Source organism: Micromys minutus, assembly GCF_963924665.1.
Source record: "Micromys minutus genome assembly, chromosome: 3".
Lineage (NCBI taxonomy): Eukaryota > Metazoa > Chordata > Mammalia > Rodentia > Muridae > Micromys > Micromys minutus.
The window spans coordinates 92,662,396-92,686,848 of NC_137972.1; the positions used below are offsets into that span (position 1 = coordinate 92,662,396).

Sequence of the window (24,453 nt, forward strand, 5' to 3'; positions counted from 1 at the left end):
GTCTCAAGAGTCTTTCTGTCTTTCTACTCACTGTTTATAAGCTTTATTTGGCCAGAACCCTCTCCCGGGATCAGCTTATACCCAGGGCCCAGCCAAAGCCTTCTTTCAGCTACAGGCCACAGGTCACTGCGTGTTTGTGCCCACCTAACCCTGGGTTGACTTCAGGCGTAATGTACGCACCCACATTCCTTTCCCCACCAACACTGGGCACAGGACTGTGAGCGGCTCATAGCTATGAGCAGTATGTACTTTAGAATTTATAGAATTTTTTTTATAGAAAAAAGTGTTGCTAGGTAAGTTGTCAGCCCCTTATGAAGCCCAGTGTGAGCCTCCACAGCAGATTGGCTACAACCTGTTTCTATAAAAAAAACCTGTCATGAGAACAGCCACATTCATTCATTCTCATTCATTCATTCATTCTATACATGTGTGCATTGGAAAACACAGACAAGAGACCCCAAAATGTCTATGGTGGTTTTCCAGGGCTGGGGCCACAGGTTTTCCCTGTAAAGGGTCAATGACAGGCTGAAGGTTAAGTTGGTCAGCAGTGAATACCGGCTTTAACCGGTCTGGCCTACGTAGTGCCCTTCATGAAAACCAGCACCTTGGGAGCCAGTGCACACCCTTCTGCCAGAGCTTGCATGGCCAGGAGCGTGTCCCCTCTCTAAATCTGTTTCTCTGCTTGTGAAATAGCGGCAGGACCATGTCTGCCGTGCAGCACTGTGGGTATTAAACCATAAATGAGCACCTACCTCCCAGAGTGCTGCTGTCACAACTTCTTGGAACGTCAAAACCAGGAACATGGACAGCCACTTTTAGTTTCTTTTTCAGTGCAGTTCATGGTTGGATAGGCTGCTCACCTGGGTATAAGTTCTACACCTTGAATTTTTCTTGCTTTAGTCTCCTAAGTACAAGGTTAGGAGTGTCGGGGTCCCCATTTGACACAGACACGTGGATCTGAAGGCTCAGAAAGCCCTGACAGCTCTCTGCTCGGGGTGGGGCTGTCCACAGCGCTCCCCAGATCACCTGTAGCTATGGAGGGACCCCCGGAGCACAGAGGCACTGAGGAGCCTGGAGCCCCACACCCACCTCCACATCTGTTGTTGGGTTTTTTTGGTTTCTTCAGTTGCTTCAGAGACTGTGGTGTAGCAATCTGGTTCCTCTTTTTACGGCCTAGAGACTGTAGCTTGGGTCTGCCATTGTCCTGACCTCACTGGGTCTCACATTCCTCCCACGCCCACCCCGCCTCTGGCAGTTCCCTGCTTTGGAGCCTTGAGGGAAGGTCAGGGGTCGTTTGTTAAAGCTGTCAGCCCCTTATGAAACCCAGTGTGAGCTTCCACAGCAGATTGGCCTGTTTCTATAAATAAAGCTGTCATTAGAACAGCCACATTCATTCATTCATTCATTCAGTCACGCATTCATTCACTCACTCATTCATTAATTCATAACTTGTCTTTCTGCAGATCTGAGTGATTGGAGACCTTAAAGCAAACCAGTATTTACCTGTTTTGTTTGTTTGTTTGTTTGAGGTGGTGGAGGGGTTTCAAGACAGGGTCTCACTCTGTAACTCAGGCTGTCCTCAAACTGAAAGAAATCCTCCTGCCTCTGAGTGCTGGGATGAAAGGGGCGTGCCACTGTTCCCTGCTCTTTTACCATCTTTATTTACACGGGGTCTAGGAGTCAGCCGGACACAAAGGAAAGTGGGGCGTCTTGTATACAGATCCCTTTGCAATAAGCTCTGTAAGACAGGGACAGTTCTAATGAACTCTCTCCAGCCATTCATGCAGTAAATAACTGTTCTAGCAGCTGGTGTCCTCATCTACTTGTTTCTTTTCCAGCAGGCATTTGTGAGGTGTTTTGCTCACATATTTCAGTCCTCCAACAGTTCTCTGAGGTAGACCTTACTTAGCCTCTCTACCTCTCACGTGGGAAACAGAAGCAGAGAAAACAAAAGCAGTTTGTCCTGGCTGGAGCCAAGATCATGACCGTTGGTCTGTCTGACAGGTACTTGGAGCTGCCATTCCTTTCTGAACTCTACGCAGCTGAGGATGGTCTTGAACTTCCGATCTTTCTGTCTGCACATCCCGAGTGCCGGCATTACAGGCATGTGCCACAACAGCCCTGGCAGTCTTACTGAAAAGACTGTGCTGCCCATAGCCTGAGTCCTGTTCCTATGGTCCCACCTAGCTCTCTAAGTGCCTGGGGCTTAGCAGCAGCTTCCCAGAGCCTGTTCACGCTTGGCTGGCGCTGTGGCCAGGCTCCTGTGTGGAAAGTCAGTCACGAGGGGACTCGAATCAAAGGCAGCTCTATAACCCCAGTGAGTTCCTTTACTCTCTGGTTCTATCTTTCTGGGGAGGTGCCGCTGTTACCCCCCCCCATACACACCCCCACGGTGCCCTCTCCTCTCTCCCACGCCCCTTTCCTCACCGCCATTCCACAGGTGTGGAAGTTAAAGCATCAAGGACAGCCAGGTAGGAAGGAGAGAGAGCAGTTATCAGGACCTGATGAGTGCCAGACTGGACCGAGTGCTTTGTAGATACACCTCTGAAGAAGGTCATGTGGCCCGACTTCACTCCTGAGGGACAGGGCCAACCCCATGCCCTGAGACTCTGGTCAGCCCCACCTGTCTCTGAGGTTTGGGGTATGGAAAGGACTGCGCTCTTGGTTGGTATTTGGTGCCTGTGAATGGATCTTCAGTGCACTGACTTGGTTCCTTTTGTTTCTCTGTGACTCAGTCACATGCTCAGAGGACGGCTCTGGCTGGAGGTCTTCCATCCTCCCTGCTTTCTCTAGCTCCTTGCTTACTCCCATCTGCGTCTGCATGCTGAAGCAAGGAAGATGTGTGTGAGAGTGTGTGTACAGGGGACGCCCAGCGGGTAGAGGTGTTACCTTGTCCACACTCCCTCTGAAAGGGCAAGTCCGTTCCGATGCTTTTTTCGTTCCATGTGACTGGGATAGTTCCCTCCCTTCATCCTTTTGCCCCTGAAGCACACATTCCCAGAAGCCCAGCTCCACCCTAGCCACAGCTCATAAAGAGGAGTGGAAATTAATCACTCCGTGCCAAGTAAACAGCCTGGGAGTAAGTACAAGTCCCGGGGACACGTGGCAGTTACTCAGCTTCTGTCGGTTTCCTGTGGCCCATGAGGACCAGCCACAGCCTCTGAATTTACAGACTTCTTCGAAGCGGAAGCTACGGTGCTCTGGGCCCCCCTGGGCTACAGATGATTTCTTGGAACTCTTTCTCGGCTCTGCATGACAGGCAGAGGGTGCTGCCTTCCGCGTAAGTCTGTGAACAGATATACTCCTTCTTTTACTAAGGAAAAGAGGAGGAAGGGGATTTGTCCGGAGCCACAGGTCCTTGGGTGGCCGTGGAAGCTGGCATGTGCCTGAGCCTGTCTGAGCCTCCACCGAAAGTTTTGCAAGTTATGTAATCCCAACACAGCTTACCCTGCCCACAGTAGGTCTGCATTAGGGATCTGAGCAATCACATATTGTCCTTTGGCCAGAGTCGTATGCTCCTGGGGGAATCCCAGACTCTAATATTGTTCTTAAACAGATGTGTTAGTCTCCTTAGCCCAAAATTTCTTTTAAAACTGTTTTTAAACTATCTGGCAGCCATGGTAGGTTTTATCAATGTCTCTGGCCTTTACCTTTGCATGCCAGAAGTGCCCCACGAAGAATGACAACCAAAAGTGCATCCACAGGCATCCGTGGAGGCTGAGGCGGGAAGCAGACAGCCATTGTCTTAGCCTAACGTGAAGATGCTCCAGGGTGAAGTCTAGCTGTGTTGGCTATGGCGCTGCACATCTGAGTTCTTGGGGTCTTGGGAAAGTAAGAAAAGCCCTTTCAGTGTGCAGGAGGTTTCCCCAGCAGTGGAGAAACAGACTTGGTCTGAGACCGCCCAGAGACCCAGAAGCTCATTCCCTACGAGCCCCAGCCCCCTCTGTGCACCCTTGCTCTGTGGTTGGACCTGTGAACCGGTTCAGGCAGGGCCAAAGAAGCAGGGAAGTGGGTTGCTGCCTGGGATGAGGTGGATGAGGGGTGTGGGGTTGGTGCCCGCGGTGGAAGCCTTGGCTGAGCCCTGGGGGTGGAGCCGAACCAAGCCACCCTATTGGTCTCACAGAGCACTCAACCCACCCCCACCTCTGCCTTTGCTGTCCCCTGCTCAGTCGGGTCTTGTCCACTGTGCACAGTAGGTGGCATTCACTTCCTCCCCACAGCTTTCTTCATATTCTGATCTTCCAGAAGCCTACGCCTCTGTGATCCTGGCCAAGTCTGGTGCCCAGTTACTCATATGTCTGAGTGACATTCATGTTTTCCAAGGGCCTTGCCCTACTGATTTAGCAGCTGATTCTCTCCGGATGATCTTGTCCTTTGTGTTAGGTAATAGTGTTCCTAACTAAAGGAGCTCAATTAGAAAACCTGAGCATAAAAAGCATCCTGTGAACAGGATGGGGCCAGAAAGGCCTTCACTCTCTTCACGCTTCCCCTCTGAGCCACTAGAGGGCAGGCCCGGATTCCAGTTGGAGTCTGGCCCCAGGCAGTTTGGTGGTTCCTGAGCCTCCGGGAGGGGGCACCTCACTGAATGCTGGAGAGGGCACTGGTAGCCAGCTGGGCCTAGAGTCCTGCCTGTGGAGGAGCCTAAGGGAGGAGCTTGGGCCTGCAATGAGCAGCTTTAGAGGTTAGGCAGCAGAGGACTGGGAGGGGGCAAGGAAACACAAGCGAGCTGAGAAAGCTGGCAGCCCTGTCTCTGACAACAAGACGGAGTGCCCTCAGGCATCTGTCAAAAACACAGTGATAGGCAAGGGGACGGGACGTTTCTCTCTGGGTCGTTGTTCCCCTTCCTTCTGTCTAGAGCCAGCAGAACCCATTTTCTGCTCAGCTTGGAGTGAGATGGCCAGGTGGTCTGTGTGCTTTATACTGTGTTGATTTAATTCCTACGGCAATCCGCACTTTATAGCGCACCCCAACGAGAGAATGGTGTGCCTTCCTCACTGCTGCCCTGGCTAGGTGGCACCTTTAGCCCTGCAATCAATTGATCAATCAACCAACAAATCAACCCCTTACCCCCAAGTTACCCTAACTCGTCTGTTAGGAGCGAACTACAAGAGTGAGTGTCACTTTAGATCGTTGGCAGTAGTGTTTCCGGTGACTGCACGCGTGCATGTGTCTGCAAGCCTGGGGGAGGGGCCAGGTTGTTCTCACTGGGTTCAGAGATGTGGAAGACTCACCGACAAAGCTCGCGCTGTCTCTCTGCTTCCTGTGTCTGCTCTGGGCGGACAGGAAGACCTCCGTCAGGGCACAGCCTGCATTTGCTGTTTGTGCCCGCTTCCTGAACCTTCCCCAACGCGTTGGGAAAGAGAGCCCACCTTTTGCGTGAACTCTGCACCTGGCGACCTCTGTCTTTCATGCTTAGCTTGACTCTCAAGGTGGAAGGCTTTGGTTTTTGAGGTAGATGATCTGGGTCTGTGGTGAAAAGGAACAGCTGGATAACCATGGAACTTCCCCTGATCTTGTCCTCCGGTGGCTGGGATCTGCCACTTTGTCCCACTATCCTGGGTACTTTGACCGGAAGTCTCCCATGAACAGACCTCATATGGGGACCTCTAATTAGGGTTGTGTGTACCAGTATGTACCAGTCTGTACCGGTCTGTACCAGTAGCCTCTCAAGATCCGTTCTTACTAATATATCATTCTATTTCAAATCATGCTTTCATCATTAAGCGCCTACGGTGTGCAAAACACTTTTGTTTTCAATGAGTTCCCAGGAAATGAGATGAGCGGCAGGATGCGGATGCCTTCTATGCAGCCACGGGTGTGTTAGTCACTCATTCAGCCTCTCTCCATTTGGTCCCAATGACTGCCGATGACAACAGTGCAGCAGGAGGCATGGTGGATTGGGTTCCAGGAGACCTGAGCTCAGGTGGCCAGTAGAGGGAAGTGTGAGCGTACGGAGAGAAGGAGAGAAGACGGGTGTGTTTCTCCAGGGTCTCAGAGTCGAAAGTGTTGGGTGTTAGGCTTTGGGCAGGTGATGTGCAGAAAAACCCTGCATTTTCCAGGCTTGGGTTTTCTATTAGAAGGTTTTGGGTGGGAGTATTTTATTTTGTTATATTTGCTAGTGTTGTGAGGGATTGCAGGTCCACCTACATGCTTGGCAAGCGCTCTACCACTGAGCTGCAGCCTATCCCACAATGGTTGCTTCGTTTTTATAGATAGATAAATAAATAAATTAGAGACAGGGTTTCTGTAGCCCTGGCTGTTCTGGAACTCACTCTGTAGACCAGGCTGAACTCAGGGATCTGCTTATGGCTAGGATTAGAGGTGTGAGCCACTGCCAGCAGCTCACAATAGTCATTTCTTAAGGGCATTGAGCACAAAAGTTCTGCTTACACTGGGGCCATGGAGCCTAGTGAGAAGTTTTGAAGACTGCAAACTGTCAAGGGCTTTGGAAAAAGTGCATCACTGCTGGGGATGAGGGCAGGGCTGCGCTGCTGGGGATGGGGGGCGGGGCTGTGCTGCTGGGGATGGGGGGTGGGGGGGGGGCTGCGCTGCTGGCTCCAGGGGTTGGGGGTAGAGAACTGCTGTCCTACTGTGTCCCACCTTCCTCCTGGAGTCCTGTTAGCTCAGCTGCTAACACCGCACCGACCCGCCTCTTGGTCAGTTGGACCTGACTTTGGTTGGAATAACCGGCTTCCTGGCTTCTCCCCATGCAGCCTGTTTCTGGGCCAGGGTTTGTTTGAGGCTCTGTTTGGATACTGTTAAAAGTGGGCAGCTTGGCTCACAAAGGTCAGCAGGAGAGACCAGAACAAAGAGATCTTTCAAGCTGCCTTCTCACAGGACAGCCAAAAGGACTTGGGAAAACCCCTGGCTCCACCCAGCACAGGCAGCTGCAGGTTGGGCTAGGATGGCTCCATCTGGGCCGTTTGAGAACTCCCACCTAGACATTTCCCAGAGGGGCAAGCTGAGGCAGGGGGGCATTTCCCACACCAGAGAGCCAGGCTAGGATCCCAAATCTCCTGTGTGGTCCTGGCCTCTTGTATGATTGTTTCTTTAAAAATAGTCAATATAAATTGGGAGTTACTCAGAACCTGCCTGAGGGTGATGATTTACTCTGCAAAAGAATTCCCAGGAGCCTATTCAGATGCCAAAATCTCATTGGGATCTGAAGATTAGTAAAAGAGCAAGCAAAAAACCTTCCTGATACGGGATTGTCTGAATGCAGCACTCTGGCCCCGGGAATGGTCAGTGCCTGGGTGTCAGCACCTCTTCCCCAGCGTCAGGAGCAGCCTGTCTGCTGGTCTTGGGATGTGAAGCCTCTTTGGCAGTGACAGAGGGGACAGTCCCTCCTGCGGCTGGGGAAGAAGAACCATTAGGCACTCTTGGCTCTGCTCTCCTGGTAGCAGCCTGAGCCAGGCTGCCAAGGAAGAGGCTGCCAGGTCTCTTGTGGAGTGGAAAATCACCCACAGCCCAGGAGTGGCCTGCCTCCTCGGAGCCACAGAGCCCTAGGCAGCCCCAGGGACCAGCTTGCCTCAGCCTGTGGACTCAACTGTCCACCCTTCTCCATAACTGGCTCCCACCTCACATTTTTTTTTTTTTTTTCTCTTATGATCCATTCAGTTTGTGTTGAATAGATACTCCTAGGTGTGGGACCATACACCTGCATCCATTGGTCAGACCAGTAGCCACACCCTTAAAGAAAACAGACTCTCCCTTCTCCAGAACCTGAGTTAGGGGTGGGGGCTCATGGGCTTCTTCATCTGTGCTGGAATGTGGGCTTCTTCCTGTTCATGCAGCCACAGCTACTGTAAGATCTGAAGTACAGAAGTCCTGCCACGTCTAGAAAATACTGCTTCAGTCCGGTCCTCCCTGGCCTCTGGCTCTTACAAAACTTTCTGTTTCCTCTTTGCTTCCTGAGTTTTGTTGAGGATTAGGGGCATAGAACTTGATTTCTTCTTGTTTTTTAAAAATTTCTTTAGATGTATTTGTTTTTACGTGTACGGGTGTTTTGCCTGTGTGCATGTATAATACATATTTACCTATGGAGGTCAGAAGAGGGCGTCGGATGGCTTGGAACTGGAGTTCTGAACGATTGTGAGCCACCTGTGGGTGCTGGGAACAGAACCTGGGTCCTCTTTGAGAACAAGGAGTGTTCTTAACCACTGAAGCATCTTCCCAGCTCTCGCAGTGTCATGCTAACAAGTCCTTGTTACACTTGTTAGGCTGCTGGTCCAAGGACTGATGGTTCTTTGAAAAGCTTTGGTCTGAGCCCTCATTTCCTAGCGTGTAGACAGAGGGCCTTCAGTGAGAAGCATAGCGGAATTAAGCAGCGCACACACACTGGCTTATGAAAATTATTTCTCTGCTTAAAAATACTTCTGCGCTCAGTATATATATATATTTGAGATGCAGAAACAAAAACCACCAACACAACAAACCCATGATTTCAAGTATTCTGTTTTAAAATTAGAGTTAGATATCTACTAGGTAAAAAGGAGGAAAGTATAACAAAAGTATTACCTAGACAGAAATACTGTGATGGTCTGTCAGCAACAATTGAATTGCCAACAGGAATCTGCAAACACTGAGCTGAACGTAAGCCCGTAATTTGCAGATGAGATCACAGGCCACAGCGGTAAGCTTGCTTCCCTGATACGGGACAGGGGTAGCAACATCGGGCCTTGAGGTCTCTGTCAGGAGGCTGGGATTCCCTGCCTGCTTTCTGCCAGCTTCTGCTTACTGACCGACCTTACTCCAGGTCTATTGGTACACTCTCAGGCTTACAAAGACCTCATTTATAACCTTGGGAGCTTGTGTGGAATTTGTTGTTGTTGTTGTTGTTTGGTTGGTTGGCTGGTTTTTAAGCTTCCCTGAAGGCAAAAGAATTTACTTGATCTGCTCACTTGTTCTGTTGTTAGGCTCTCTGGGGACTGAGAAGGTAGGGGTGACAGTAGCTTCCTGGTGACCAGCTACAGCTTGGTCCCTCTCTGTGATGGCCCAGCAGCCTCTGCTTTCCCTTGTCTGTTGTGGCCCCAGGAAGCTTCTGCTGAGGAGAACAGAGCCAGACTCAGTCATCTCCTGATGAGCACACGCTTTCTTCATAGAAGGAGCTATGGTGGCCCAGGGCTTCAGGAACACATGAAATAGCTCTTAGCCTCAGGAAGCCACGGCCTGAGTCTCACCAGCCGTGGAAAGTGACCTTGTGTGTCAGCGTGTGATTCAGGAGAGAAGCTAACCTATACACAGTGCTGTGGGAGTGAGGAGAGGGTCATGGAGCAAGGAGTGATGTTGGAACTGATATTTTCAAGGATGGCAGGGAAAGGCTGAAGGCCCTGGAGGGTGTGTCCTGAGACTTAGCGAGAGAACTATGGCCATCCAGCAGAAACTTGCTTGTGTGGTGGGAGCTGAGATGTGAGAAAAGCCAGACAGTTCCAGAAGGTCAGGCTGAGACAGCCATGGGGCATTCCACCAAAGGGCCCAGCCTCTGGTGGATGTTCCAGGGGGTTCTCTGTTGGCTAGAAACCTCCAAAGATCATGAGATCCACTTTCAGGCTGTAGGACACAACCTACTTGGGTTGCAAAATGGACCGGGTATGCTACAGCCAACGTTTTTCAGAAACAGAATAGGCAGAGGGATGGGTTGGAGAGTGTCAGAGTTGACTACATGTTTGGGTCAAGAACCTGGAGTCGATTACAAAGCTGTGATATGAGGTTTATTTCTCGGTGTGGGTCATACTGTAACACCCTGAAGGAGTAGACCTGGCTGGTATGGTCATCACGGTGAGGAGGCCCTGGTCGTATGGACCAATGAGGTTGGATTTCAACATGGACCTGTTGCACCATGGGTAAAATGAAGAGGCCAGAAACTTAACACAGCCCAAGGCACCTGGGCCAAGATGACATCTTGTTTGTAGTACTGGTGTCTTGGTGTCCAGTTGGTTATAAATCAGAAGCCCAAGTTTCTGGAGGAGTTTTCTTCTCTGCTTATCTGTCTTAGACCTCAAGGGTCCTGAAGGTACAACCCTGGCTTTCACCCCACTGATTGAAGGTGTTAAAAAAAAAACTCAAGCAGATGGGAAGCCTGTTAGGTGCTGGGCTATGAGGTTATCTGTGGAGCCTAGCTAGTAACAGTCCCACTTTTTGCTGTCTTCCCCCAGGAACATCGTGAAAGGCATGAGGGAGCTCCGGGAAATTCTGAGGACCGTGGAGACCAAAGCAACACAGAATTTCAAAGTGGTAATGTGGCTGTTGGCTACCGCTGGTTTATGCAGAGGTCAATTTAGATGGGAGACAGCACAAGCCCTAGCAGGAAGCCCCTGGCCTAACTGTGTCACATGCATGCCTGTGCCTACCCTCTTCTGCTCTCAGCAGACATTATTAATTGATCCCAGAGTACTTTCCCACCAAGCCTGAGAGGTATTCTCTTCATCTATTCTTCATCAGGGCACTGAAGACAAATGACTCCTAGCCTTAGAACAGAATTGAAATCTACCACCATCCCTTGCATGAACAAAACTGAGCAGAGCTCTTAACCTCTGAGCCATCTCTTCAGCCCTTCTTTATGATCTTAATAAATTCCTTTCGTGACCCAACTCAGATCTGTGTTTTTAGACCTTTGTTCCTCCAAAAATCAGAGCCTCTGCTGTTTTTATTATTCTCACGAGAATTTGGGGTCAACTGTCAGTCTCTAGACAGTGTCTGGGAGGGAGCCTCCTGTACCTGTGGCCTCCCACCTCTAGAAGGGGCTGCATGGTCTTCCGTGGGTGGAGGCAGACAGAGAAGAAGGGGAAATGGAATGGAGCAAGGCCATCCCCATGGGTGTGGGGGCTTACGTGCTACAGGGGCTGAGCAGTGAGGGCCTCAGGATTGAGGATGTGTACAGTTGGGAAGTAGAGGGTCACTCAGGCAAGGAAGACTCTGAGACCAGCCTGGGTCTCTCCCTCTCGGCCAGGTGGCAGCCAAGCACCTGGCAGGAGTCCTGCTGCACTCCCTGAGTGAGGACTGCTACTGGAGTCCCCTGTCCCACCCTTTGCCTGAGTTCATGAGCAAGGAGGAGAATTCTTTCGTCACTCAGACCCTTCGGAAACCTCACCTCTACGAAGGAGACAAGTGAGTGCCGCCTCCCCTGTTGAAGCACGCTGGTCTCACGATGTGTAAGGCTCTCCTGCCTGCCGGTGGCCTGCCATCGTACCCCGCTTTCACAGCTTCCACCCTGCACAGGACCGGGCAGACATCTTAGAGACTCAGGAAAGATGGTCTGTGGTGGGGTTGGGGGAGAATTCTTCATGGCTTCCTGAGGCCACACATTTGGAGGTTGCCTGTCCTCACACACCCCTTTGATGTACTAGTTGAAGGGGGAGCCTATCTATAGTCACCAGCAGGGCCTCTTGCTTCCTCCCTGTGCCTCAGGCTGGGGACAGATGGATGAGGTATTTCTTCTGACAGCCGCAGCCTTTCAGGTTCTGAACTCCGAGGCTTGTTAGGAGCTGCTCATGGTATTCGGTGCCTGTGAATTATGCAGGAGAGGGTCACCTTACCAGGCTGATGTTGACTCAGGACACAAAGACTGTTTGGAGGCCAGAGGTGCCGTTGGTGTGGGCTGGGCTGCAGCCAGGGATGCTGTTGTGTTTTCCAGCCTCTACTGCCCAAAGGACAACATAGAGGAGGCCCTCCTGCTGCTGCTCATCAGTGAGTCCATGGTAAGCCAGGCACCACTGACCCCAGTGGGTTGAGGTTACGGAGCGTGCTGGGATAGGCTCTGCATGGCCCGTCAAGCTCTGCCTCCCTGGGATGCCCTAAAGGTATGAGCTTCTTCTTACGTTCTCGTGCGCGCGCGCGCGCACACACACACACATACACACACACATACACACACATACACACACACATACACACACACGTACACACACACATATACACACACATACACACACATACACACGCACACACACACACATACACACACATACACACACATACACACACACATACACACACATACACACACATACACACACACACACATACACACACACATACACACACACATACATACACACACGTACACACACACACATACACACACACACATACACACACACACATACATACACACACATACACACACACATACATACACACACGTACACACACACATACACACACATACACACGCACACACACACACACACACACACACACACAGCATGTCTGGCTCATTCACAAGCTGTGCTGGCCTATGCTGGGATTACAAAAACTGATTGTCACAAGTCAGCAGCCTGCACTGAGCAGCCGTGTGCTGGGTGCTGTCCTGACGTGGGAACTGATAGGGAGCTGAAGGAGTACGCATTTGGAGGCTCAGCACCTGGATCCCGTTAGCCGAGGGCCAGGGACAAGTCCTTCGGTCTTTCTGAGAGCCTCGGGGTCCTCTTCGTACGATGGTAACTCACAGGTAAGTGTAGATAGAGTTTATATTGTGACAGCTGTGGTTATCTGCCCTCATGGCGTTCCCGTCTTAGTAAGGGGTGGCGGTAATGAAATAGTGAATGACTCCAGTACCCAGGCTTTCCACAGGCTTACATGCTATGGAAAAATAAAATCCATCTCTCAAACCCCGGGAAGACTGTGTGAGAGAGTGCATGGGTGCCTGCCATGGTGATCACGGTACTTGGCAATGTTTTCAGAGCGTTTTGGCGGCTCCTCGAAGGAGAGCATGGTATGGGTGGGTAGCCCTGGAGGAGCAAGATGAACGATGGGCCTCAGGCTCCAAGGGAAGCTCAAGAAGGGTGAGCACAGGTTATAGGAGCCTGGAGTGAGGAGGTGTGTGCGCACCGCCTGGTCCAAGTCCTTTGGTGCCTTAGATGAGCCATAGGGAGGCAGAGGTCGAGAACCCGAGATGCCCTGAGCTGGGCCGTTCACGACCACCAGTGTTTCTTTGACTGTGTGTGGATGATGCCAGTGCTTGTCCCAGGTACATGGGTGGGTCACCTCTGGCTGCCCAGGTTTCCTGATAAGTACGTATGTGGAAGGCTACTGGCCGGCAAGGCAGGGAGACTGCCCGTCCTCAGCCAGGCCACTCTACATCTGAACATTGCTAAGTACCAGCTTACCAAGTATAACAGGCATCCCGGGTTCGTTCTTGTTGTTGCTTCATGGGGAGAGACACCTAGTGGCTTAGCCAGATTTGGAGACTGGAAATGACTTCTTTCTCTGAGAGGTTTTCTCTGGGTAGCCCTGACTGTACTAGAACTCTGGCCTTGAGCTCAGAGAGACAGGGCCTCTGCCTCCCTAGTGCTGGGATTAGTGTGTGCCCCTCCCCCAGCACGGCACCACCTATCCCCTCCTGTGAGTCTGCACTGAGATTACCTGTCTCCGGAGATATGGGCCCATGTCACTCTTGTGTGCAGTGTGACTACAGTGCTTCGAATGATAAAGGCAAATGCAAGACCCTTTCTCTGCTAGGGACAAAGGGGACTGCTTCACTAGGTAAACATGATTCTTTTTTAAGATTTATTTATTTTATTCATATGAGTACATTGTAGTGTCTTCAGACACTCCAGAGGAGGGCACCAGATTCCATTACAGATGGTTGTGAGCCACCATGTCGTTGCTGGGAATTGAACTCAGGACCCCTGGAAGAGCAGTCAGTGTTCTTAATTACTGAACCATTTCTCCAGCCCTAAACATGATGTTGAATCATAGGAAATTATCTATTTTCAATTATTTATGGTTTACAAAAGCAGTTTTCTGTGTTGAGATGACCTTCTGTTGGGAGAGTACTTGTTAAAATGCACAAAGCCCCAGGCTTTTCTCCAACACGGTTTGAAACCTGCCTTATGCCTGTAATCTTGGCACCCAGATGGGTTCAGGAAAAGCAGGAGGATTAGAAAATCAAGGCTATTCTCAGCTAAAAAGAGGTTTGGGACCAACCTAGGCTACCTGAGAACCTGTTTTTAAAAACAGAAGGCAGGAGAAAGTTGTGCCAGTCATTCCGTATAACTCAGATTAATACTAGTGTCCCCATTTTACAGATGAGCTAAGGGAAGAACCGAAGGATGGGTATATATCTTGGTCAAGGTCACATAATAATAAGCTTTGTTTTCATGATATGAACCACATCTCTCTCACTAACGGGTTCCTGCAAGCACAGGACCCAGAGCTCAAGCTCCTGGATTTAAGTCTTGGATCTGCCCCATTCCCTGTTCTGATCCTTACTTTTCTCATCCATAAATGGGCCAGTGCGGGAAGTTTGAAAATGAAATGCACGACACTGTGGGAGAGTCGCTGTCATCGGTCCCCTTGGAGGACACTGAGGTGGTTGACTCTCGGTGAGAGATTGTACAGATCAGATCCTGTGGCAGTGTTTGTGAGGAGTGGGAGGAGCCTCTCATCGTGGGTGGCACCATTTCCTGGGCAGAGCCTCAGGACTGTAAGCATGGAGGAAATGATCTGAGCGCTGACAGGTGTGCCTGTGTCGTTAGTCCCCCTTCTGACTGCGTATGTGATGTGACCAGCTCTCTTGAGAATCCCCTGCTCGATGAACTGTAACCTGGAACTGTAAGCTAAAATAAGTCCCTACTCCTGTGTCTCTCTGTTCAACCAGCTGTCTGTCTGTCTGTGCCTCTCTCGCTGTCCTTCAACAGGGTCTCAACATTGTGGCTCTGTCACTGTTGTAGTCACTATGCCAGATCCATCAGGGGTGGCACGTCAGACGTCCTGCACATCGGATGTTTACATTACGGTTCACAACAGCAGCAGAATTATAGTTATACAGTAGCAATGAAATAATTTTATGGTTGAGGGTTATCGAGACATGAGCAACTGTATTAAAGGGTCACAGCATTGGGAAGGTCGAGAACCACTACACTTTATAGACCAGGCTGGCCTCAAACTGTACCCCCTGGCTGGCCCTTCCTACCTCTCTTAAGATGCTCTTGTCACATACACCACCACCACCGATGTTGGCTTTGTGGATCAGAACCCAGGACCAGAGCTCAGGTGACTTTCCTGAAAGGTTATTGACGCCACTGATCCAGATACCATAAGCTGCCCAAAGTCTCAAAGCAGAGACTTACTGAGAATGTGGCCCATACCTGGTGCTGGTGAATTTCCCTGAATATAAACCTTTCCCCATGCAGCCTTTCCCTTTTTGCTTTGAGAGTAGCCCACTGACTACTCTGGTGACCAAGTATGGTTCTGTTTTGAGGCAGGGTCTCACTATGTAGCATTGGATGGCTTGGAACTTACTATGTTAACCAGGTGGGCCTTGAACTCACAGAAATCCACCTGCCTGAGCCTCCTGCATGCCGGGAGTGAAAGCACGCACCACCATGCCTAGCACATTCCTTTTATTACTTTGTTTATAATATCTGAGTTTTGTGTATGTGAGCTTGCACACATCATAGTGTGATTTCAGAGCCCAGAGGACACCTTGAGGAAGCCAGGTCTCTCAGTATGTGGGTCCTGAGAATCCATCAGTCAACCCCCTTCACCCACTGAGCCATCCTGCCAGCTCCTTCATTTGCGTAGTTGATTGGCCAGAAAGTGGACTGTGGGTTGTGTCAGGTCCTGCCCTGACCCCCAGTTCAACTGTAAGGTTCCGTGAACGTTCGGTGTGGCCTCTGTGCACCTGAGGGATTTTCCTCACCTTTTTGCTGCTGGCTCGTCTTGTCTGTAGATGACAGGCTTGTAGGAAAACCTCTAGAGCAGCCGCTGGCAGCCTTGGCTGTGACTGCGGTATCTCTTAGGCTGACTGCAGTAAAAGCCATCCTGCAGTGCAGCCACGGCCACTGTCACCGTTGCTCCTCACTTCCAGGATATGCAGACACACCCCCCACCACCGTGACAGAGGATATTTGTGGGGTGGGGTTGTGGGTTTTGTTTTGTTGTTTGAGTGTAGTAGACCCATTTTTACAGAGTCGGAGAGTGGTTGTACAGGATCTACCTCCCTGTAGGTGCCAGCAGACAGCTTACGTTATGGGCTAACCCGTGTGATAAAATGAGGGGGACAAGTCTTCAAAGAGATAAATAGAAATCACTGCAGTTTTCCTAGTAACGTAAAGGGTTTGGTTTATGAATGCTTGAAGATTTGTGTTTTGGACCCAGTTCTGTGTCTTTAGGGCTTTTAGAGTATTTCACATTCCCACTCGGCTGTCCACAGCTACCCGTGACCCACTAGCCAGTCTGTGCACGTGTGCTTCTGTCTGCCCACCCACCTGTCCGTCCACTGTCCCACAGTCTGTTCTTGTGCTCAACATTAAAGTCCTTGTCCCATTGTGCAGTGAGGGTTAAAGCCAGCCGAATCGTTGCTACTGTTTTTGTTGAGCTGGGGAAGAATTCATTGCTAGCATGGCCGCTCAGAACTGCAAGGTACAGAGGCCTGATATGGAACAAGTGTGGAGGTTGGGGGTCTCTCCGGGGACAGGGACCCTGCACCTTATCAAATCAGCTCTGTGTTGTGCTGGTGCCAGGCACCTGGCTCTGTGGACCCTGTATTTGTCATTCAGAGCTAAGCAAGAATCTTCACTCCCTGAACATGTTTCTCATCTGTTAGATGGAGTTACTCCTCCAGAGAGGAGTTTGGGCGGATTAAGAGAATGATCACAGAGCTACCTCTTTGGGTTGTTCAATGTGTGTTTTTGTCCTGAGGTGGGGGAAACCTTGGTTTTGACTTAGTTATCTTTGAAAACATGTAGGCTTTAATCCAGCTGGAGATTGAATGCATTAGGGTGTTGTTTTAAAGAAAGGGGCTTCCTAGGCGTGGTTCCATTTGGGACTCGGCGGATGACACACACGGTGTCCCAGCTTTTGGCACCTGGTTTGCTCAAAGGCGAGGATTTGCTCTGCAGAAGGCTGCCAGCTCAGAGCCCGTGGTTCAGTACCCGTGACAGGAAGACTGTGACATCTGCCACAGGAACTGTGTTGCTGGGTAGATGAAGCCTGTCACAGAGCACGGTAGCTCTTGGCTCTGTGGACCGGCAGCCTAAGAGCTGGTGGTAATTATGTCTGCCAGTGGGATACACCACCAGGAGCCGCACATAACAACATGACGTGTCCTCCAGGGAGGGGGAGTATCCCTGGGTACGTTTGCTTCCTGGGCGAGCCTTTCTGGGGTGATTGTTGGGATGCCAACAGCAGGTCCTGAGGCTCGCTTGCTTGAGGCTGTCTCAGTGAAGCCTCTGAGTGGGGCTTTGAGCATCATGCTCCAGGAACCCAGTCTTTGCAAGAAGACAGCACCTAAGACTTTATTGGGGCAACCCTGTCTGCATTTTGCTTTGGTTCCTTCTTCAGCTAAGCCAGCCCAGGGCCTCCAATACTGTCAGTCAAGTATTGGAGGGGATCCTGGACTGGGGAAGTGGCTGGGGTGAAGTCAGAATGTCGGTGTTTTAGCTGTCTCTCTGCCTTCGGGGTGTATTGGTCAGTTTACTCGGCCTCCCTCACCTTCCTCACTCATCTTTAAAATGGGACGGGAGAAGGCAAGAGGGCTATGGGAATAATCAGGTGCTGTTTAGGAAGTCTTCCATTTCCCCCACTTAGATGGAAACCTGTCTGGGTCCAGGATTAAGAGGATGACAGGGCAGGGCAGAGGTGAAGGTCAGAGCCAGCTCAGCCACATCCTGTTGAGACTGGGAACTGCCAGGATCATCTACTTGTGTTCAGGAAAGCACTGGGGCCTGGTCTGGCATTTAAATGTTCATCCTCAGGTTCTCAGCCCTCCTCTGGGAAGGTTATGTTTGTCCCTCGGCTGTCCCTCGGCTGTCCCTCGGCTGTCCCTTGGCTGTCCGGGGTCATGAGCCAGATAAATTGATGGGAATGAGAACCCCCTTTCTGAGAGGGTAATTCGAGGCCTACACACAGAGGGCGGTCTCAGCATTTGTCTCAGGACATTTGGTGGGTCCTGATGGCTGTAGAGCTAGCTGGCAGATGATGGGAGTGCGGGTGCTCTCCTGGTGATCTGAAAGCTCTAGTCTGGGAGAGGCTATCCTGGGAAAACTACCAGACAGGGGTGAGGACACCGCTGGGGTCCTTCGTAAGAACCAAATGCTTGACTTAAATAAGGGCAGAACATCCCACAGCAGGAGCCAAAGGCTGGGTGTGGGAGACACAGGAGCACATAGTAGACAGGGTGGGCAGGGAGAAAAACGGGGAGAATAGTCACCGTTATCCTACGAACAGCACAGAAGATGATGGGAGAGAAGACAGCACAGTCGCTATACCAACAAGTGTGTTCACATCGCTCAGTGCCATGGGTCTGGAAGTCTCCAGTGGATCTGAAGTCTTCCCAATGAAACTGGGACTCAGGCTGTGTGTGTAGACAGGAAAAGGAAAGAGTGGGCTGGTTTACCTCTGGGAAGGCTACCTGTGAAGACTGTGGGCCTCAGTGGCCTAGAGTCAGTGGGCCCAAGGAAGAAGGATGGGAAAGCTGCGCTCCTGGGAAGGAATTGCAAGCCAAGTTGTGGTGCCCCTGCCTCTAAGGCTTGTTCTGGCTTCTAAGCCACACATGAATTCAAGCTCCTTTGTGGCTCACAGGCCAAGCACCCACTCTGGTTTCCCCGCCCAACCCTGTTACTATGGTAACATGCACAGGCACTGCCCAGCAACCAGCACTAGCCCAACATGTTGTAGTTTTTTTAACCCTGCTCCCAGAGCCATGGTAACAGCTGGGCAGAATTCTGCTTCTGGCTATCCTGTGGTAACCATATCCCCCCACACACCCTGCACAAAAACTCTAAGGACCCCTAAGAGCATACTGTCACTGCTGTCAACCTGTTGAGGGGCCAAGTCATCAGGGGGACTTGCCCTGTCTATGTTTCATCTGCCCTGATCACACCCAGTTCTGGAAATCTACCCCCTAACCCCCAGTGCACACACCAGACACATCCAGAGGCCTGTCCTCTTAGGGCAGGTTCTAGAGTAGACAAAGAAGTAGTTTCTGTGCCAGCCCAGAGTAGTCTTCCTGGGGTGTTGCTTGCTCCGCAAAGGTGGATTTATGAAGTCCTGTGTTCAGCAGCTCAGCCTAGAAATGGTGTGTCCTGTCACACGGTGCTGAGCCGGCTGGGGCTGCCAGTGTCCTGGTGTGTGAGGCCCAGGGAGGCAGAGAGGTGGGTCAGCTCTAGGAAAGCAGCCATCTGAGCTGGGGGTCGTCAGCTGACACAGAACTGCGCAGTGACCTCGAAGACAGGAAACAGTAGTGAGGTAAGTGCTCTGTGGCTGGAGAGAAGGCAGGTAGGGAGGAACAGACAGAGAAAGACATTTAAAAGTCATTCTGAGGACACCGGTGGCAGGTGACAGTGTATTCCGTACTGTGCTCCAAACATGGCTTCCGTGCATGGTGGATTCCCCAGCCCTTGAAAGCGCCCCAGTGAGGTTCCCTCTATCACAGAGAGGCCACCCTTACAGAACTCCTGGCCCATCCCTTCCATCCTCCTTCCTCCCTAGATTCCAGTCTGCACGTGCAGATGCATCTCTCCTCCCTCCCCGCTGCTGCCTGGAGGAGCCCCTCCCCCACGGTCCCCACCGGGTGCCTGCAGCTGAGAGCTGCTGGAGGTGGAGGAGTGGGGAGGAACATTGCCGGGGATGAAGCACAGGTTGTGTTCCCACGTGGCCGTGTGGGTGGGTCTCACCGGGAGGGAGAGGATTTCTTGGCACTTTCCCGGCCTTAACTGTTCGCAGTTCCTGGCTAGGTTTAAGGTTGGCTCTAACAGCGATCTCTCTGAGGATTTCCTACCATTCCTGGTACCTCCTCCCAGGCATCCTCTCCCGGGCCATCTGTGTTTCTTGAGGAGGAGGAATACAGATCACCAAGGAGCTTCAGCTCCTTGCCTACAGGAGGGAGGGTGGCTCCAGGCAGGAGCAAACACTGAGGGTGGGCAGGAGGGGCCTTGGGTCTGGTGTGATACTCAGGTTTCCGAGTCAGGCTCCTTCCTTCTATCTGACAGGCCAGTCCTTGGTTGACCCGGCAGCCTCCGGGAAGCAAAGCGGACTCAGACAGGGAAGGCAGAGCCAGACAAAGACTGCTTTGGCTGAAGGAGAGGATGCTGGGAGGTATCAGCAGTAGTGTGGGGCTAGATCTCAGCTTTTCCGGGCACAGCCATGGGAGTGTATGAGAGGCACTGCAGACCCTGATGTCCCTGCCCTGTTGTTGCCCAGAGGTCCCCACAGCTGTCATGACTGGTTAGCTACTCTCAGAGTGGGCGTGAATGAGAGAGGATCTGATGATGATCTCGTGTGGAGCAGAGCGCGTGCTGAGTGCCAACAGTCGACATTCACATGAAAGGCACATGGCCGCAGCACCGCCCTGGCAGCTTCTCTGTAGGTCTGAATTCTCGCTGAGGTCCAAAATGGATACTAGGACTTTGAGTCTTAGGCTGACCTCTCCCTGACCTGGATCAAGCTTTTCAGGGACAGGGGAGGCTGTTTCCGAGGGTGTGTCAGTTTCACTGTGGTAACAGTGAACAGTAAAAGCCAGGGGAGTCAGCAGGCTGGGCTCCTGTGAGGCTATCGGATGGTTTTACCTTCACCGTCTTTCCCAAACTACATTTCACCCACAGGCAGCTCGGGATGTGGTATTGAGTCGGGCTCCAGAGCAGGAGAAGGACCGGAAAATGAGCCTGCAGAATGCTTCAGCCATTTATGACCTCCTGAGCATCACGCTGGGCCGGCGAGGCCAGTATGTCATGCTTTCTGAGGTAGGGTCAGTCACTCAACCTACCTCACTTCCTGGGAGTTTACTAATTCACAGCGGGACTCAAGACAACCATTGGCCCTTCTCTCTCAGGCTGGCCTGCCTCTCACTAACCCTGTGACTCCAGCCTCAGCCACAGTTCTCTGTGTAATGGGGGTAATTGGAGACCTTCCTGGTGGTCAGGAAGAAGGGCTGAGCTGACATGTGTAAAAAGCAGAGAGCCTTACCACGCCCTGATAATAAACATCGTATTTTATTCCGTAAGCCTTGTTTCATTTGCACATCGAATGGCCGGCTGAGGTCATTTGTGTGCTATGGAAGTGGGAACTGAGGACTAGAGGGCGGGACAACTGTTGTGCAGTATGACGGTGCATGTGTGACAGAGACTGCATTTCCCCATGTTCCCAGGCCGCCTCACATCTCTCTGAAGGCCGTGACTCGGGTCGTGGTTACCCTGTGAGGGACCGGGATGACCTGGGCAAATGGGTGGCTGGCGGGGTAGTGCTGACCTCGTCTTTCCCCCTCAGTGCCTGGAGCGAACCATGAAGTGTGCATTTGGAGAATTTCACCTTTGGTACCAAGTGGCCCTCTCCATGGTGGCTTGTGGGAAGGTAAGGCATAGGGCTGTGGGGACTGTGGCTTAAACACCCACTCTGGTCCCTCTCAGATTTCTGTGCTGGAGAAGTGGGTATTGATTAGGAACTGTGTGTGACCCATTATTGGGATGACGTTCTGAGGCAGATGGGGAAGGCTCTGTGTTCATGAGCTAGTGATGGTCCGCGTGCCCATGTGCGGGTATGAGTTTGGATGTTTCCCTCTGCCTATGGTCCACCAGAGTGTTGCAGCCCTTCTGCTATTGGCTCTAGAAGAGGGGAACGCTGTTCCTGCCTCATGTAGTTGTGAGTTGGTTTCATGCCTAGGAGGGCTAGCTGAGTGGAGACAGCAGAAGAGGCCAGCTCTGCCCAGAGCCTGCTACACTAGGGTAGGCATTAGCCCCCCATCTGCCCAGCCCCTGCTCTAGCATTCCTGATTTTTGCTCAGATCAGAACTACACTTATGTAAGCCTCTATTTTGAGCAGCGACATGAAAGGAAAACCGTTCCGGAGCTGGGGGCTGAGGGAGATGTGGCTGGGGACGCTGTGAGTGCAGGGAATAAGGTGCTCTGAGCTCACAGACTGTTCCAGGAGCTGTAAATACCCAGAGCCCTTTCGTGGGGCTGAGGGAATCCCTCGCCCCCTGCCCATCTGTGTCACATTCCATTTCTAGCCCCACAGCCTCTAGGAGGAGGGCCCTCCCAATGTGCCAATGCCGCCTCCGCAGGTGGAGGGGTGCCAGCCAACCCTGGGTCTCTGCGATAAGACAGGCCAAGGCCTGGCAGGGAGGGGGAAGAGGGCCAGGTGCGCAGTCCTGTCAGACTGTCTGCAGAGCCTAGCCAAAGTCAGCGGGGAGGCTCCTTGGACATCCTCTGCTGGGCACCGGGTCTTCCCATCCCTTCTGCATCACAGGGCCCACATCCCAAAGCATCTCAAAGTCACAGCATGACCTCCTGGCTTTGCTCAGCGGGGTGCTGTCAGAACCCCAGGAGAGTCCCTGCAAGATTCAAGGAGATGCTCCCAAGGAGGAAGCAGCATCGGATAAATGAGGAGGCGGAGGATAGTGGGAACTCCAGGCAGAGGGGAGAGTGTGAACCAGAAGGGGGAGAGGAGGGGCCAAAATGAAGAAGGGGAGGAAGGAGGTGTGTAGGGCTCCAAGGCACCAGCCTGCCTAGGTAGTAGCAGTAGGCTGGGTAGCTGTGGCTGGACCTTATTAGGATCCTGCACACACAGCAGCATCGAGCATCTTCCTGCCTCTGCCAAACAGGAAGCACCTTTAGCCTTAGAATAGCAGAGATGAGGAACAGCCTAGAGCCTGCACTGCTAGTGTGTTGTGGATTTTTTTTAAAGCTACCCTCTTTAAAACAAACAAACAAATCAAAACAAAGCAAAACACAAAGAACAAAAGGCCTGGAGAAATGACTCAGTGGTTAACAGCACTGACTGCTCTTCCAGAGGTCCTGAGTTCAATTCCCAGCAACCACATGGTGGCTCACAACCATCTGTAATGGGATCTGATGCCCTCTTCTGGTGTGTCTGGAGAGAGTGTACTCACATAAAATAAATAAAATAAACCTTAAAAAACAAAAAAAACAAAACAAACAAAAAACTATCCATGGAACTTAGCTTCAATTTTGAAAGAGTTCCTGGAGGCCTCAGCCTCATGAAAAGGAAACACAAATGTGGGGTCTTTCACCTCCTTCTGGGGAAGCTGGCCCCAAGAGCTTCAGCCCCCAGCCTCTAGGAAGCCCTCCCTACTCTGGCTCCTTCATGATGGAGCAAAGTGGGCACGGGGAGTTGGAATGGTTAGTGAATTCCTGGTCTCTGAGGCTCACAGACTGCATTGGGCTTCACCTACCCATGCACCCATGCACTGGGAGATTGTTCTAGAAGGTATTCTCCAACCCCTGCCCCCCGGAATCCTTTGTGTCAAAACCATTTGCCTGACCATCCTGGGAAGACCTCAAAGTGGCCAAAGCTTGTCTTTGCTGAGCCCAAGGTAGGAATCCAGGTTCTATGCGTTCCAGAAGGTGCGGCTGGGCAGATATAAATATGCCTGGCGTTTCACCTCACAGGAATAACGGCTGAGTTCTGTGGCATGATTTAGGTCGTTTGCTCCCTCGGTCTCCATGAGGCAGTTGCACTGGCTGCGTTGCTAGGTAACCAGCATGACAGGGGGAAAAAAAGAAGTCTGCTGCTCCTACTGCTGGGTCCTCAGATGGCTCCTTAAATAGCAGTGTTTTTCTGCCTGCATGGGGGTGGGGTGGGAAGGGATGGAGTGGGGTGGGAAGCAGTGGATGGACTGTGGAGGGTCAGGACCACAGAATCCCGTGTTTTTAGGAAGCAAAGGTCAGAAGTCTTGCTGGGGTGTGTGGATGGAGGGACAGTGGTGAGGGACTTAGCCTGTCATTCCCAGGAAAGCATCTCCGAGGAGGTGGGCCTGGCAGCTACCACACAGCCTTCCTTGCTGCCATCCACACTGAGACCTCCCGCTGTGCCGTGGTCCTGGCTTTGGGCGTTTGTCTCCCCCACCACCCGCTTTCTGTGGTCTCCTGGAGGGCCTGTCTGTCTGTCTGTCTGTCTCATCCGACTCCATCACCTCAGCTCAGTGCTGAGCCTGTGGCAGACCCCGAACACATATACCTACAGTTAGCCGCAGTGCTCTGCTTCCTTCTACTTACAATAAAACTGAGGCTAGAGGATTTATAGTGAAAAGAAACTTTTCTGCCTCAATAGTCTCAGAGCTCAAGGACAGGGTGCCAACATTGGCCACCTCAAGACAGATGACGTAACAAGAGTGAAAACAAGTGGGAGAAATTGTGCAGCATGACAGGAAGCCAGATGGGGAAGTACTTGAAAGTCATGTTCATTTTATACTAGTTCCCTTGCAAGAACTAGGAGGACAATATCCGGTTCTTTTAGGGCACACACAATGACCGTTAAGCGTCTCCCAGTAGACCCCATCTCTTCGTGGTTCTACGACTTGGGGCTAACCACTCTGACAATGAAACCTCCAGCACATGGATTCTTGGAGAACACACTCAAAATGTATGCAAACCATAGCTCAGTCAGAGCCCCAGGAAATCTGTAGCAACGGGTGGAAGAAAGTTCTTCCATAGATGGTGGGGAACAGAGAGGTAACCCGGGGGCAGGAGAAACACACATTCCAGTCATATCCTA

General features: G+C 51.6%; 1 protein-coding gene across 1 annotated transcript in view; it reads left to right on the plus strand.

Annotated features, from left to right (window-relative positions):
* TTC7A (tetratricopeptide repeat domain 7A) overlaps nucleotides 1-24,453 on the plus strand; it is a 101,097-nt gene that overhangs the window by 27,691 nt on the left and 48,953 nt on the right. The window contains exons 6-10 of the mRNA XM_080913916.1: nucleotides 10,155-10,233; nucleotides 10,949-11,106; nucleotides 11,633-11,696; nucleotides 20,547-20,684; nucleotides 21,208-21,291. Of these exons, the coding sequence (XP_080770042.1) occupies nucleotides 10,155-10,233; nucleotides 10,949-11,106; nucleotides 11,633-11,696; nucleotides 20,547-20,684; nucleotides 21,208-21,291 (523 nt within the window). The remainder of the gene's footprint in view (nucleotides 1-10,154; nucleotides 10,234-10,948; nucleotides 11,107-11,632; nucleotides 11,697-20,546; nucleotides 20,685-21,207; nucleotides 21,292-24,453) is intronic.